At 29.3% G+C, this 17,524-nt stretch overlaps 1 protein-coding gene across 1 annotated transcript; it reads right to left on the reverse strand.

The window, feature by feature from the left end:
* Positions 1–12,642: 12,642 nt before the first annotated feature.
* LOC126676183 (probable aspartyl protease At4g16563) lies at positions 12,643–14,585 on the reverse strand. Its single transcript, XM_050370337.2, has one exon. The coding sequence runs from the start codon at positions 14,346–14,348 to the stop codon at positions 12,828–12,830; it is 1,521 nt and encodes a 506-aa protein (XP_050226294.1). The 5' UTR covers positions 14,349–14,585; the 3' UTR covers positions 12,643–12,827.
* Between the last annotated feature and the right edge of the window lie 2,939 nt (positions 14,586–17,524).

Consider the following 17,524-nt stretch of genomic DNA (forward strand, 5'->3'; position numbering starts at 1 on the left):
AGAACACTCCTACTCCTAGGATAAGCAAGCCGCATTGTTCATGTTTCAATTCATCTTTTTTTTATCTGCCATTGTAGCTCAAATTAATTTGAAGTCAATTGGGATAAAACTCAATTTACCACTTTATTATCTAATTCAAATAACATCCTACTCTACAATGTCACGAACCTACGTATAACATGACCTCATAAATTTAAAATTTAATAATAGTTTTTTTTCTACTTTTGATTTATATCCTTTGTAATTATAAGATACTTACATTCTACCATACCATGTCACAACCTACATATATCTTTTTTTTTTAGATTAAACAATGAAACTGTTATTAATTTCAGATAATAAGTTTATGGGAAATGTCAAGAAAACAATTAAATGATGGGCCAGAAAAGACAATCCAAAAGACCATAGGAGTAGCACAAAGTGGCTTATTAGGCCCATGGACTAAAGCTACATCAACTCTTTTCTTTAGTCTTAACAATTCTCGGGGGATTGAACATATGTTTTCGGGATAACTAAAAAACCTAACTTAAAAAATCACTTAATTTACAAAAATGTGTGCTTAGCCAAAAAAATTAATTTTATCTAAAAATTTATATAATTTACGTACTTTTTTTACTATTTAAAAAATATATTTTTGATACATGTTTTATATTTATATTATACATTATCAATACATCAAGAAGTGAAAATCTATTTCGTATTTTATAAAAAAAAATTAATTATTAAATGTAAATTTTTTTGGAAAGTGCATATTTTTGTAATTATTTTCCATTTTTTGAATTGTTTTTGTAATTTTCCTTAAGAAAATAGACTACCACCAAAAATGGATGGAAGGACTAATTGACGGAAACAAAAGTGAAAGATTATATCGTTTGATTTTCAAACAGGAGGGACTAAAGTGTGAATTATGACAAATATAGGGGTTTCATAATAATTTACTCTTCATATTTTTGTATAAAATAAAAGGTATAAATTAACTTAATTAAAATAGATTCATTTTTTATTTATTTGTACCTTTGCATTAAAAAAAAAAGAATATGTTGATTTGTTGAATATAATATTTCATGTTCAAGTAAATTTCTCGGATCGCAGCCCAAAACTTGCGTAAGATTACTTGATTGGTATTATCATTTTCAATATAGATGTTCATATCTTGTAGACAGCTTCGTGAAATAGTGATTTTTACAACTGTGCAAATCCAAGAAAAATCTGTGTACAGTTGGAGTGAATAAACATTGAATTTTGAGACATCGGATAAGAAGCCACCAATGGTAGCTACAAATTAGAGATTAAGATGATATACTAAATGGATACAAAATGGCACACATTTTATTGATGAAAAGGTTCAAGGAAGTACGGTTAAAGCAATTAACTGAATCCACAATTGAATTAAGTCCATCAATTTCAATACCCTTTACTATAATACTATGACATTTTTTTCATTTTCTTTTCTTCTTTACAAGATTATTGAAAACAGAAAAGATATTCTTATAATACCAATAACTATGTTTGCCAAATATACTCTAATTTTAAAATTGTATCAGTTTGATCCATCATTTATTCAACATGTGCCAGATATATTCATAATTTTTTTGAAATATGATTTAAATATATAAATAACAAAAAAATAAATTATCTCAAACTATGGCGTTTTGATACTCCAAAGAAGTTTTGGATATATTTTACATATATCAAATAAATAATGAATCAACTCACATAATTTTAAAATTATTGTATATTTAGGAAACATGTTATAGTTGGATATATAAGAACATTATGACTTAAAAAAGTTCATTCATATTTTAAAATGATCAGAGTCTAGGATCTATAAATGTTAAATAAGACACTATTATCAATTAATCTAATCGACAAATATCATTTGATTTGACTTATGATATTATTGATTAGTGAATACTCCAATATAAAATTTATGGAATTTTAATTATGATAACTTAAAAAAGATACTACAAGCTTTATATATATACCTAATTATAATCCATTAACACAATATATTTTTTGGAAAAATTTAAAATAGAATTAGAGTTGTAATAAATTTTTAAAAAGTTAAAAAAAGTGATATTTATATTTTAGTTTAGTGATAAACAATATTGGAAATCTGCCAAAAATATTCTAATTTTGATTGTTGGTTTTACAAAGAGAACCATGCAAAAGACTTGGTGGAGAATGGCCACGAATGAATAGAAGGCATAAGAGGAGACAAGTTTGTTTGTTTATAGGCAAAGAAAGGGATCAAATTGTTGAAGTGGTTAGCCATTTCTTGTTTTGTTGCAAAAAGTGGTCAAAATCATTTTAAGTGTCCACTAAATCAGAAAAAACTAATCTTCCCCATATAAAAACATAAATAGACCGATGTGTTATGGCCCATCAAAATAATTCAACAAAGATGACAAACCAAGTTTTGTGATTTATATTCTTCCTTTTCAAGCACCGTCCATCCACTCAAAGTATTTACGATATGAGGGTAAGTTTTTGGATTGTATTATTTATATACTATGTACTATGTAGAGAGTAACGATCATGTTCTAAGACCATAACCTTAACTGAGTTTCAATTAGGAGTTTTAATATGTCAAATCAAACCAGTATGATTTTAATTATATCTTTGATTTTGTTCAATGGCTATGCTATGAAACTAAATACTCACAAACAAAATACTGAAAAATCATCTCGAAATTATGAAGCTTTTCATCTTAAGGTAAAATTTAAAACTCAAGAGAATCGATACAAAAAATTAAAATAGGGTTGTTTTATTAAAAAAAATTCATTAATAGGAAACTTATCGACCAACCAGTATATAAAAAATTGATATACTGAAGGATAAATCAAATCTGTTCATACAAACCATAAAGATTATATAGATGCTTTTTTATACATATTATTCTCCATCAAACTAAAACATTATTATACTGTTAAATCAATGTTATTAAAAAGTGAAGGAATATCGTCGAAAATATCAATTACAACATTTAAATCAAATTGAATTACATTGGATTTTATTAGCAAAATAATATCATATTTAATTGTACAACTGCTATAACTAGCAACCCTAATTTTGCCATTACAGTCCTTAACTACCGCTGCGATGGTATATATGCTCTCTTTGACGTTGAAACTAGCATTATTGTTAACGAAAAACGCTCCTTTATTTGGTTGCATCCACTATAAAATGATGACTACAGTTGTTTTAAAGATCCAACTATTTTAAAATGCAGTATTTTGTATCTTTAACTGTAAAAATAAAAAAAATGAAATTAATTTTAATTTAGATTAAACCGGACTACTCAACTAAATCACTAAATTATTAAAAAAAATGAAATTAATTTTAATTTAGATTAAACCGGACTACTCAACTAAATCACTAAAATTGATATACTGAAGGACAATTAAAATCTATTTATTCAAACCGTAAAGATTATATAGATGCTTTTTTATACATATTATTCTCCATCAAACTAAAACATTATTATACTGTTAAATCAATGTTATTAAAAAGTGAAGGAATATCGTCGAAAATATCAATTACAACATTTAAATCAAATTGAATTACATTGGATTTTATTAGCAAAATAATATCATATTTAATTGTACAACTGCTATAACTAGCAACCCTAATTTTGCCATTACAGTCCTTAACTACCGCTGTGATGGTATATATGCTCTCTTTGACGTTGAAACTAGCATTATTGTTAACGAAAAACGCTCCTTTATTTGGTTGCATCCACTATAAAATGATGACTGCAGTTGTTTTAAAGATCCAACTATTTTAAAATGCAGTATTTTGTATCTTTAACTGTAAAAATAAAAAAAATGAAATTAATTTTAATTTAGATTAAACCGGACTACTCAACTAAATCACTAAATTATTAAAAAAAATGAAATTAATTTTAATTTAGATTAAACCGGACTACTCAACTAAATCACTAAAATTGATATACTGAAGGACAATTAAAATCTATTTATTCAAACCGTAAAGATTATATAGATGCTTTTTTATACATATTATTCTCCATCAAACTAAAACATTATTATACTATTAAATCAATGTTATTAAAAAGTGAAGGAATATCGTCGAAAATATCAATTACAACATTTAAATCAAATTGAATTACATTGGATTTTATTAGCAAAATAATATCATATTTAATTGTACAACTGCTATAACTAGCAACCCTAATTTTGCCATTACAGTCCTTAACTACCGCTGCGATGGTATATATGCTCTCTTTGACGTTGAAACTAGCATTATTGTTAACGAAAAACACTCCTTTATTTGGTTGCATCCACTATAAAATGATGACTGCAGTTGTTTTTAAGATCCAACTATTTTAAAATGCAGTATTTTGTATCTTTAACTGTAAAAATAAAAAAAATGAAATTAATTTTAATTTAGATTAAACCGGACTACTCAACTAAATCACTAAAATTGATATACTGAAGGACAATTAAAATCTATTTATTCAAACCGTAAAGATTATATAGATGCTTTTTTATACATATTATTCTCCATCAAACTAAAACATTATTATACTATTAAATCAATGTTATTAAAAAGTGAAGGAATATCGTCGAAAATATCAATTACAACATTTAAATCAAATTGAATTACATTGGATTTTATTAGCAAAATAATATCATATTAAATTGTACAACTGCTATAACTAGCAACCCTAATTTTGCCATTACAGTCCTTAACTACCGCTGCGATGGTATATATGTTCTTTTTGACGTTGAAACTAACATTATTGTTAACGAAAAACACTCCTTCATTTGGTTGCATCCACTATAAAATGATGACTACAATTGTTTTAAAGATCCAACTATTTTAAAATGCAGTATTTTGTATCTTTATCTGTAAAATGAAAAAAAAAATGAAATTAATTTTAATTTAGATTAAACTGGACTAGCTCAACTAAATCACTAAAATATAATAAAATTTAAATATATGCTAAAAATGATTAAAAAGGAAATTATAATCAATATTCAGGTAAATTCAAAGACTACTAAATTTAAAGGAAAGCAAAAAAAAGTAAAAAAATGTGTAAAAAAGGTTAATAATCAACCATGACACTCCAGTTTAGAATACCCTTACACTTAACCCTTTACGTTGTCGTTTTTTTTTATCAATAAAACCCTTTTTGCACCGCCCCAACAAACCGCCCCGCCCCAAACATGATCAAAATACCCTTAAAAAAATAAAAATCAAACATAAATCCATTTATCTAACTAAATCAAACATAACTCATGCAAATCAAACCACTCAACGGAAATCTCCACATGTTGCCGCCATATTATTAAAAACTATTAAAATAATATTAAAGTTAGAGTACTAACTAAAATAGACTTTTAAAATTAGAATACTGACTAAAATAAACTATTATGTTAAGATAATATTCTAAAGTACTAATTAAAATGGACTACTCAAAATTTTTAATAGTTACTATTTTAATTATTTTTTAATCATATAAAATTTTAAATAAAATAAACTGTTTTTATTAATAATTTAATTATTATTTGATTTTTTCTATTTAAACTTCTATAAATATAAATTTAGAATTAATTTAAAATATTAAACTATTAATAAATTATTTATAATATTAAATAAAATAAGCTATTACTAATTAACTATTATTTTAAATATAATTTGATAAAGACGAGTCACATTACGAGACACGTGTGAAACACGTAAAGCGACACTAATATATTTTAAAATCATGAACTTGTAAATTTTTCTTTTAAGAATGGGTATATTAATTTATTGAAACCTACCCTTAATTTTATTTTATAGGAATCTTACTCGATTGATTTTCTTTTTCTTTTTTTATATAGTTGTGTAGCCTTGTTACAGTTATCCAAATGAAAAAATCATTACATTAGTATTACCGACATCAATTTAAAATCTTATATAATCATTACAATAGGATACCAACATTAAATTTAATATCTAAATTATATAATAATTACAATAGGATACCAACATCAAACTTAATATCTAAATTGAGAGACATATTAGGCCTTTGGCCTACTGGTAGGGAGGCTCCAATAAAGAAACTTCCTTCATCATCAAATAGCAATAATTTGCATAATTTTCAAAATTATGACAATCCAATCCCTCCTATATATAAACTTAAAGTGATAGTTACGCATCTGTATTTAAAATAAATGTTATTTTCCTTTTAATATTTAAATATTAACTAATTAAGGTTCTCTTATAAAAAGAATTCAGTTATGTAAATATTATAAAAATAACATTTTTAAAATATAAAAAATTAATATTAATATAATTTAATATGAAATCTACGAGTACAAAAAGTCACCGCTTCTCAAATCTATGAGCACAATGATCATCGTTGTTGTCTTTTTTCAGGTGGTTTCATCGTTATCGTCTTTATTCATGTGGTTCCATCATTATCGTCTTCTTCTGGTGGTTCCATAGTTTTCATCTTTTTTCGGTGGTTACGTCGTCGTCTTTTTTCAAGTGGTTTCCTCGTTCTCGTCTTTCTTCTGATGGTTTTATCGATGTCGTCTTTCTGCTAAGTTGGAATTTTACAAACTGAAAAAATTCGCGAAAGTTTAATATTTTATTTCAATGACTTTTACTAAGTTGGCAGCGATATAGCGAGTGAGGTGACAACTTTTATGTCGATTCATGAATGGCTAACAAATGTTTAAAATATTTCAAAATTGTCCAAACTGGCTGATTTTAAAAAAAATTGGATATAACTGACGGAACTCGCAAAAATTTGGTGTTTTGTTGATACTAACCGTTAATAAAAGTAATTTTATTTTTCAAATTAATTTTAAATGTTAAGATACAACAATTCTATCTATATCAAGAGGAGAGTTTATATCATGCATGATTGTGCCATGTTATATTTACAACAAGTCAATGAGTTTTGGTGATAGGATATCTTTTAATTTATTTATTTTTTTAATCATTGAAAATTCTACATGACTAATGCACGTTTGATTTATTGCACGAATGATATTATAGAATGGCTGTATTGGATAATTTTTCATATCAAGAGACGTTCAAATAAGAGTGTACTTTCAATTCCTTTAACATCATTACAGGAAACGAGTTAATAATAATGTTAAAAAGACTACAACTCAAAATGAATAAAAAAATGTATAAAATAATTAGTTAAACTGAATTTGAATATACAACATTCAATCACTACATATATTTTTATAAAATAATATACTCGAATAAGATGTATTTAAGTATTTAAATATAATTTTTAAATAATATATATGTCTCAATTTAGTGATTTAAAGAATCTAACTGCGCACTGTTTAGCGCATAATACTCGTTCTTTGTCAGGTTATCGGGATTGGTTCTCTAATTTTTTTGAATTTATTACGTCTGTAACTGTTTTGAATTGTCATTAATGAAGTTCTTTTGAGATTAAAAAAAAATCTTGGAGAATTTCTCGCATATAGTGTCATTTTAAAAATTCTCATTTATATTTTCAAAAAAAAAAATCTCATTTATTGTAAATAAATAAAATCAAAAATAATAAAAACGTGGAGAAATCTAGAATCTCACGGCGATAGAAATCCAGCTGTATCCAGAACACCACCACACCTCTCTATTTTTACTCGGAAATTGAAAACAAAAATAGCTTACGTCACTATGTCCGTACAAATTTAAAAAGAAAAAGAATATCTTTGGCGGCGTTTTGTCCTCCTTTTTGCCACGATACACATCATCAACAACGGAGATGACTGGTCTAGGCGACCAGATGTCACCCTAAAAATAAGCCAACTCAATAAGTAATTTAGATGCTTTTAAGTTTTGTTCTTGTATGCTTCCTATTAGCGTATGCAAAAATCAAATTAAAAAGTTAAATTTGGTTAGAAACAGTTGAATTGTATATAATAATAAATTTGTTTTGATTTTAAACATAAAAAATATTAGTCACATTTAGTATAAATTGAATTAAAAATCGAATTGGACCAAAAAAATTAACCAAATCAACTGGTTTGATTTTTTTTTTTCAAAAATTATTACTTCTTTCATCAAATTGATGAGAAATTCTTGCATAAACTCAGTCTATCACGTCATCTATGAACTAAACCTATTATAAAATGACACATCATTAAAATAATGACAATTTTGTAAATTTATTTGTTACTTATTTATACATTTAAATAGTAATATTGATTGTCATCATTTTAACGACGTGTCATTTTGTGATAGGTTTAGTTCACGAATAACCTGATGGACTAAATCCACATATGAATTTCTCCAAATTGATAGACATTTTGGATAAAAAAAGTAAATTTTTCTAAATAAATTAAATTAAAAACTAGAATAAAAATGATTACTTAAATTTTTACTCCTATAATTTTTTCTGTTGATTATTGTCTTTCCAATATCAAATTAACAGAAAACCATTAGTTAATCTAATTACAATCTCTTCATAAGTAATTTTGCAAGATGAAAATAAAAACTTTGAAGTTTAATTTGTCTATCACATTCATTACATTGATACAAATCTACCATTCTTCTTTATTATTTTTCGTTGTATATACGGTTTTAAATATAGAATTCATCATATACAAAATATTCTACTGAAAAAGCGAATTATGCACAATCAATTTTTTTTCTTTAAACACAAATGATCGCGATTATTTTAGTTAAAATTTTAAAATTGAACACAGAAGGTCCATGGTATTGATAGAATAAGGCCAAAAATATGAAATAAAATAGTTAAAATTAAAAAAAAAAAAAAACAGAAATGGTGGAAAGGATAAGAGAAAGAGAGGGTGAGTAGGTGGGTGGAACCTAAATCGGAAAAGGTTAGAAGTTGGCAGCAGAAGAAGCCAACCCCTCTCCTACTTCCCATTTCACTGCTCTTTGCTCCACAGCTGCTTTGCATTTCCAACATTATTACTCTCTCAACCAGCGCTCAAAAACAACAACTGAATCACTCTCCTAATTTTTAATTTGATATATATAAATTTTTTAAAATTTATTTTAATTAAATCAAATTAAGTTGACGGCAAATTTTAATTAAACAAACCATATATATATCTAGCATTATTTAAGTTTTATTTAACTTTTTAAAATATAGTTTGATTTCAAATTGTATTAAATTATCGAACCGAACCATATTCATATAGGGGCAAAACCAGGGGACGCTGTCCGGCAAGACTCCAAGGACTAGTAGGGAGTTCCGAGCTTCCCCCGAGTTGATTCCTTAGTGTCTTTGATTTCATGGCTAAAACAGTTGCAACCCTGAAACCAACACTATTACAGTATTACGTATTGTAGTATTTTTATAGTCGTTTGACACATTTAAAACTAAAAAACGCAGCTAACGACACATCGAGGATAAAATAAGAAACAATCCCCCTATTTTTTCGTATCTTCTTCACTGACTATATTTTCATTTTTTTCCCTCTATTTTTTGAAATATTTTGACCAAACATGTCGTTTTACCCAAAACAACATTTAGAAATAGTTAAACGACACATTGTTTGGTCTATTTATTTTAAATAGCTCATGATGTTTGAGTTGATTTTTGAATAACAAAGCGATAGAATTCCACCCCCAAATCAAGATTCTGATTTCCGCCACTGTATCCTCCCCTAGTCTATGAAATAAACTACCCATAACAAAAATCAGTATATATAAAACATTTCTTTTTGTAAATTCTAATATGTATTTTCCTCAAAATAAAATGCAAGGTTTGTAATTATTAAGAAAAAAAAACATAAATTGATTAAAAGAGATTTGTAGCTTAGAGGAAGAACAAATATAATGGACGAGACATAGCTGCACACTTTATTCATTTCTTTGGTGAGAGGGCTGCACGCTATCATCTTTTTTAGGACTTATCAACCCAACCTTTTCTAGGGGTCCATTTTTCATTAATCCAAAATGCAGGCATCTCTGCAAATCCAGCAATATTCAAGTTTAATTCCCGGCAGCTTTACCATTTTTATCTTTCCAAAATTAAATCTCAATTTCCATAAATATCGTTTTTGGAATATTTGATAAAAAGAATTAAGAGCTTATATTCCAAAAAATGATCAAAGATAAACGAAAGGACAGTTTGGCCATGCAGATAAGAAGCAAAAGATGGTCCACTACAAGTACTAGTACACAAAATCTCAACTTGGGATCTTCAAGTGGAGTATTTTAGAAGCATTATGGTAATTGAATCTAATAAAACTTAACCAGATTAAATTTTGTTTTAAAATTTAATTGAACTTAATTTATAAAGTTTTAAACTGAATCATTGTAGTTTCGGTTGATGTTTTTACTTTATTTTATATTTAAAAATTTACATGATTATTGTTTTCTTTAAAACCGAACAAAACTGATTTTTTTTTTATGTATTTTCAAACCAAATTGATCTTAATGTTTCAGTTGGTTAGATAATTCGGTTTTTGAACCCCTAATCTTCATGACTTAATGGATGGTGAGATTATTACTTTAAATGTTACACAAATTGATGCAGCGACCGGAGTATATATAAAAATAAAAATCAGAGATTTTTTTACGTCTTAAGATATTTTCTATTGATAGAACCAAAAAATTAATTTGCCAAACCAGTCGGTCCGGATTAGTTCTTCAAACACTGGGTCAAACCATCAAGATATATTTATACTCCCTTCGACTCTAAAAGAGCTGGAAAGAAAAAATCTAACTTAATGGCAATTGGCTACATAAGTACCTTATTTCAGAAGCATTAACTTATGAGGAATTTGCATAAAATACTCTGTTTTTAGATTTATTTGTTTTAAATACCTCAATTTTGAAAATTTATATTTTTACTCTCTTTTTGTAATGTTTCTATCTCTACCCCAATTAGAATTTTAACTTATTAGCATTTTTACTCCACTCATATAAGACACATGTGCATTTTTATGTTTTTTTATCTTTTTCTCTTTCTTCCTTTTCTCTCTCTTCTTTTCTCTTTCTTCTCTTCTCTCTCTTTCTTCTTCTTCTTCTTCTTCTTCTCCATTCCTTTCTCTGCAACTTTTTTTACGTCTTTTTTTTTTCATTTTAATGAAATTTCTTAACAAATTCGATCCAAAAATCCAAGATAAAGAAGAATACATTATGAAAAATGCGACCTAATTCGTCTCAAGAAATAACGAAGTTTTTTGTCATCGCCATCGCCATCATTGATATTTTTTTTCTTTTCTTCTTCTTCTTCTTCTTCTTCTTCTTCTTCTTCTTCTTCTTTCTATATTGTTTTAATTATAGTATCGTCTTTGGTATTTTTTTCAATTTATTTTTGAAAAAACATTTTTTTTCTTCATAATGATGTTTTGACATGGGTTTCAAACGTTTTTAAATTAATTTTAGAAATTGTTGGAAACTGTTTTTTTGAAACTGTTTTATACTGTTTGAAACCTTTGTAAACGGTTTGAAACTGTTTTGTTGAAACTGTTTTGTTGAAACTGTTTGAAACTGTTATTTTTAAACTGTTTGAAAATGTTTTTTTAAAAACTGTTTTAGACTGTTTGAAACCTTTGTAAACGGTTTAAACTGTTATTTTTGAGTCTGTTTTAAAGTGTTTTTAGAAACCGTTATAAACTTTTTGAAACCTTTGTAAACTGTTTTAAGCATTTTTAAATTGTTTGGAACTGTTTTTAAATAAAGGTTGCAAATTGTGTTTTATGAAACTGTTTGAAACCTTTATAAACTGTTTGAAACCATTGTAAACTGTTTGAAGCTATTTTTTTGGAAACTGTTTGATATGCTTGTAAACTGTTTGAAATCATTGTATAATTTTTTTAAATGCTAATAAATATGTCTTTTAAAAATTGTATGAAACCGTTTGAAACTGCATTTGAAACTGTGTTTAAAACAGTTAGAAACCGTTTTTAAATGAACAAATAAATAAAAAATTATCAGTTTTCTTTGTTTTTGGAGAAAGTTATGATCGTTGGATTTGAATTCCAAGTGAAATTTGAAGCGATTTGATTACGAATTAAAAATTCGAGCGGATCGAAAAATAAATTTGAAACTAGCAATAAAACTTTAAAAAATAGTAATAAAATCACAAAAATTAATTTTCTGAAATGTTATGAGCTGAAGATTGGACTTGATTTGTTGATTTGTTATTTTTTTTAAATAAACTGAAAAAGATGAAGAAAAGAAGAAGAAGAAAAAGAAGACACTGTAAACATGTGGAGTAATTTTTAGGTAGAAAAACAAATAAAGTAGGGTATAAAAATAATTGGCTGACACGGGTAGGTAGATAAGTCAAGTCCAAAAATTGTGGTAGGTAATTACTAATTTTTTTCTTATTTAGGTATTTCTCTAATTCTCTCTTAACTTATAGTCCCCTAACCCAATTCAATTTGTGGTGTACTATGTTGAACATTCAGGGTCCTCAAGAATCAAAAATCTTGAAAAAAAGTAATACCATCTTTTCAGTTTATTTATCACTCTGTCCTAAAGCCAAAAAATTAGATGTGAAAAAACTTAAAAGTCAATATCATATCATATCCTAATGAAAAAAATACATACATTAAAACTCAAATTGCCACCCGAAATAAACAATATCCGCAGGTTTAGTGCAATTAAGCATAAATTATCTCAAAATCATACACGTGTAACTTAATGATACAACTAAACCTTAAGAACCATTTTACAAAATTAATGGAAAAAATGACTTTTCTTTAAATAAACATTGAATTTACACAAAATGAAGTGTAGATAGTTTACAATATTATACAGCATAAACACCCCTTATTACCAGAAAACCTAGATTTTACTTACATAGTCATATCCAACTCACGTGCGGTCAACTTTCAACGAAAAAGGTCAACTCGAGGCGCACGTTAGCCTTGGTTCAAGCTTTCCCACAAAGATGCGCATTTCCTCCTTGCAAACCCAACTCTTCTCTTCTCCAAATCATAAACCACTTCAAACCCCTGTTGCTGGTAATTCCCCAAGGTAGCCCCTGGTCCACCAGACAGCTCAGCCTCATCTCCACCGTTCATCAGCATCAAACACCCAACTCTCCTCTTCCTTCTAACACCATCTCCACCGTCCAAAAAGTCATAAAAATAGTTTTTCCTAGGAAGCACTACACTGGATTTATTCCCAATAAAATGTAAAACCATACTAGGAATATTCACTAGAGTATCATAATAGTAACACGGACCAAGTCCTGTCTTGTCCTCAATTTCCGTAGCTCGTTCATAAACTCGCCCAACTCGGTCATCAAACTCAGCCACCACTGAGTTATACAAACCAGCTGGTAACATAGTAAAAGTCGTCCCGGAATCCACCACTAACCCGCCACTTCCTTCCCTATCAACCCTCTTCAAGAATTCAGGCGCGGTAATTTTCATTTTACCAATAGAAATACCCTCTAACCCAACACAGTAAAAATAAGGGTGCTTAGGATTATCAAGCATAGAAGTGTAAACAAGCTGAACATTATCATCTTTATTTACCCTTCTATCTTTTTCATCAGAATGGCCTAAAATGAGTGGACTCGGTAAGCGGACTCGGTCTGAGTTAAACGAGTGCGATACTAAGCAGTAAGAAAATCTATTCCCGAGTTGAGGAGCAAATAAAGCAAGCTGAGCAGGTAAAGAGAGGACCCCTCGGCCGAACCCTGCAACACCAACTGGCTCGCCGAGGGCTCTATGGGCACAGCCGAAGGTGAAATTATTGAGTGCTAAAGATGGCGTCGCTAACGGTAGTGTTATAGAGTCATGATATAGACGACCAGTAAGGCTGCCGTCGCCGTACGCATAATAAAACGACGGGCAAGAAAATGATTGGCAATCGGATGTTTCTATGGTTTCCAAAGGACAGTTGGCAATAGCACATAAGTCTGAAGTTGGAAGATTGGAGTGAGCAGCTGAACATGCAGATGATTGGCAGTTGACGGTTTTGGCGGCGGAGGAAAGTTTCGGCGGCGGAGTGGAAATTGTCGTGTTTTCAGCTTTGCCTTCGCAGAGAATGCATTCGAATGGGTGGCATGGGAACCAGACGAGGTCACTGCCGGTGTCGAGGTAAAGCGAGACATGCTGAGGAGGATTGGTGTTGAGTGTGAAAGATAGAGTGTAATCACTCCCCGGAGATAGAGGGAGAGAGACTTGGCGGTGGTGGTGGTTCTGGAGGTGGCGTTTTCTGTGGTGGTGGTGGAAGCGAGCGGCGGAGCGGGTGGAGGTGGATTTCAAGAGGTGGTGAGTGGAGGTGAATTGGGTATTTGAAAGGGAGTGGGTTAAAGGAAGATATAAAATTTCTGAAGTTGAGACAGAGAGAGATGAAAAACAGAGTATGAAACAGAGCAAAACAGAGTAAGTAGTCATGAAGTTGTGACTTAAAAAATTTGAGGAGAGCATTAAGAGAGAAGTATAGGGTGGCTTTGTTTTATAAAGTGATGAAACGAGTTTATGAAGAGGATATGAGAAAAGAAGCTTCGGATGGATTAGGTGTAAGTTGTAGCTTTGGTTGATGACATGAATAAAAGGTTTATGCAAGGAGGGTTATATAGACTAATGTAAATATATGTCTAAAAAATAGACTAATGTCAAATAATCAACTCCTTCAATACTACTATCACCTTCAATTCATGAGATAGACCCAAAAAAAAAAAAAATTCCCTCCCTCCACTTTAAAAAGGAGCATATCTCAATTTTAGTATTTCATCTAAAAAATTTATACTGCAATTTTAACATAAATTTTTTACTATGTATTAAATAATTAATTTAAATCGATACAACTCTAGTAATAGCACTATCATCTCATCTCTAACCACTAGAAGCAAAAATAATCATCGTATCAAATCACAAAAATAAAATGAACGTGGAAATTTATTCATTTAATGATTTTTTCGTATAATAGTAGAGGCAGATTTATATTGTAGTCGTAGGGCAGAGCAGAAATGACTACTCTCCTACTTCAATCATGGATCTATACTATATGCCTTGCCCAAGTTAGCACTCAGCATTACTTTCTACGTGAATTATATAAGAGATTTCACCTCTTGTAAAATTAAGCATGATTGTACTAAACAATAATTTCCTGACTAAAATGAATTATCATTGTAGCATAATAAGTTAAATATTAGATTTGAATCTATAAATTCAAGTTTTTAATTCTTAGACTTATAACATTACTTTATTTAAATTTATATAACTTCACATAAATTTGTACATCTAAATCCTAATAATTTATCAATACGCATCCCAAAATAAGCAAGTTTACACATTAAAGCCGGATGCTGCATCCTATGGTAATTGGTAATGAAATAATGGGGAAGGCAAAGGTAAAATTTAAAAAGTGAAATCAAGCTGTCAAAAAAGGAACAACGTCTAAGAGTTGTACTAAGTATTACTAATTAGATTTTTCTCTTTTGGGTCTCAACTTGTTTCCCTTAGTTGACTTCTAAATTATCCAGATAACCATAGTTATATTTAGGCAGTAGTATTTAAGTAAGATGAAACGGAAGTGAGCCTAGTTCAAGTGGCTAAGGCTCTTCAAAGTATTTTTAAGGTCTCGGTTTCAAGTCTGATTAGATCAATGATTTAAGACCGATTTAAGATTTGCAAATCTAACTACTAAGTGCTAAAATTATAAAGATCTACTTATGTCAAAAAAAAAGGTAAGATGAAACCTAGGGAAATAAATAAGTTATGCTCCCAAAATCATTAACATGGAAAAACAAAAAATTAGCTCATGTAGATCAAAGTATTATTTATGATAGAATTTTGGTTTGCATTTCATAAAAGATGAAATGGGTCCCTCGAGATAATTTTGGGGAATAGTTGTCCAAAAGTCTACTCAACATATGTACGTGCACCTTGTTCTAGAAGCGTGGTCCATTGAATCCACACACTTAGCTTTGACAAAAAAAAAAAAAAAAAAAATCCACACACTTAGTAGTGTCTCCCTCTGGTCTTATATGTACAAGCATTTGAAAATGAGCAAATCAAGGGAGATTTGGATAAATACCTTTGTACCCAAATGGGAAGATTAAGAAGAGAAGACTCCAAACAATGTCCATCTCCAATATGCTTCATGCATGCATGAGTGACCTCCCACAATAATACATGACTATAATCAGGTACATAATATCTTATAAAGACTCATTTTTTTTCTAATTTGTTTGCTTGAAGATACGATACAGTGTTCTGGCATTAGTCTTTCCGATAATATATTATCATTTTAAGATATACTATCCGTGAAAAAGAGTGCTCCTAGTAATAACAAATTTGTAGGCATGCTCTATTCCAACCTAAAACAAATAAGTTTGTTTTGGAACATATAAACAAATAGCTTATGTAGAATAGAACTCAAAATTCACGTGAGATAGAAGAACTTGCTACTGCCTTTCCAATAGTATTTTGGCAGCCTGTGAGTCGTGACAGATAGACTCCCCTAATTTCTAAATGTTGGGTTAGATAAGTGGCATCAATTGTCCTGTGACGGAGGCTAAGTTGAGTCGAACTATATTCAAGTTGTAAGTTGTGACGCTTGGGCTGGGTACTCTTAAGTAGAAAGAATTACACTCGAACTAACAACTATAGCGTTTAGTCTATTGGTAAGCGTTTGATCCAATAATTGACATTAACCAATAGCATGAGTTAGATTTCCAGGAGGAATAATTGTTGCACCAGATATAACACTCAGGCTGGATACTTTTTAGTAGAAATAATTGTGTCTTAACAAATCGCTAAAACATTTAGTTTAGGGATAAGTTTGATCCAACACTAAACAATAATTTTAGAGTGGAACCACTAGCACATTATTAACGATATAACCTCCTTTTGACGAGAATTTTAACTCTTAGGAGATGGTAAATTTTACATGGTACTTGTTACTATCTTACATGGTAAATTTTACATTTTAGCTCAATAGTTTAAATCTTACATGGTAAAATTTACCTAAGATTTTTTTTCCCACTATTAGGAGATGTTTAAGCTGGAGGCAACATGGTACTATCCTCCTATGGGCAATGAATCTCTCAGAGTTTGACAAAAACCTGAGGACATTTTAGGAATTGAGTACATGGATAAACCCATGACAATTCTGAACTTTGGAAGGAGTTTTTTACTGATAAGGTGGCACGAGAATACAGATGAACTGGCAAAGAACTGTACTCCAAGCCAAAGTGGCATTTTATCTGAGGAACCAAACATCTAGACTGGGCCCATAAGGATTAGGTCAGTTCCCACTTCCCATCAACTTAATATTTTTTATGGGTTAGATTCTCGTGAGCCCCAGTGAGCACCAAAAGGTAAAGATGGCTCAGAACTGCAAACCCAACCTATTCGTCAATCCAAATACTCCCCATAATTATCTGACGCGTTAAATATCAAAGCTTATACCGACTAATCAGTCGAGTACTAACCAAATAATCAAAATTTAGATTGTAAGCAAGCAATCAAAGCATTGATAAAGAAGAAGCAAGCATCACACGCTTCTTCGCATTGATGAATGATTATAATGCTTCACGGGCAGGTCGTCACTTAAGTCTACTTATTCAACCAAACACATACGTATACACCACTTTTTC

Source organism: Mercurialis annua, linkage group LG4 (genome assembly GCF_937616625.2).
Source record: "Mercurialis annua linkage group LG4, ddMerAnnu1.2, whole genome shotgun sequence".
NCBI lineage: Eukaryota > Viridiplantae > Streptophyta > Magnoliopsida > Malpighiales > Euphorbiaceae > Mercurialis > Mercurialis annua.

What these genes read in the sequence shown, in the direction of transcription:
- LOC126676183 (XM_050370337.2), bottom strand. Translation starts at nt 14,348, where the DNA reads ATGCTCTCCTCAAATTTTTTAAGTCACAACTTCATGACTACTTACTCT.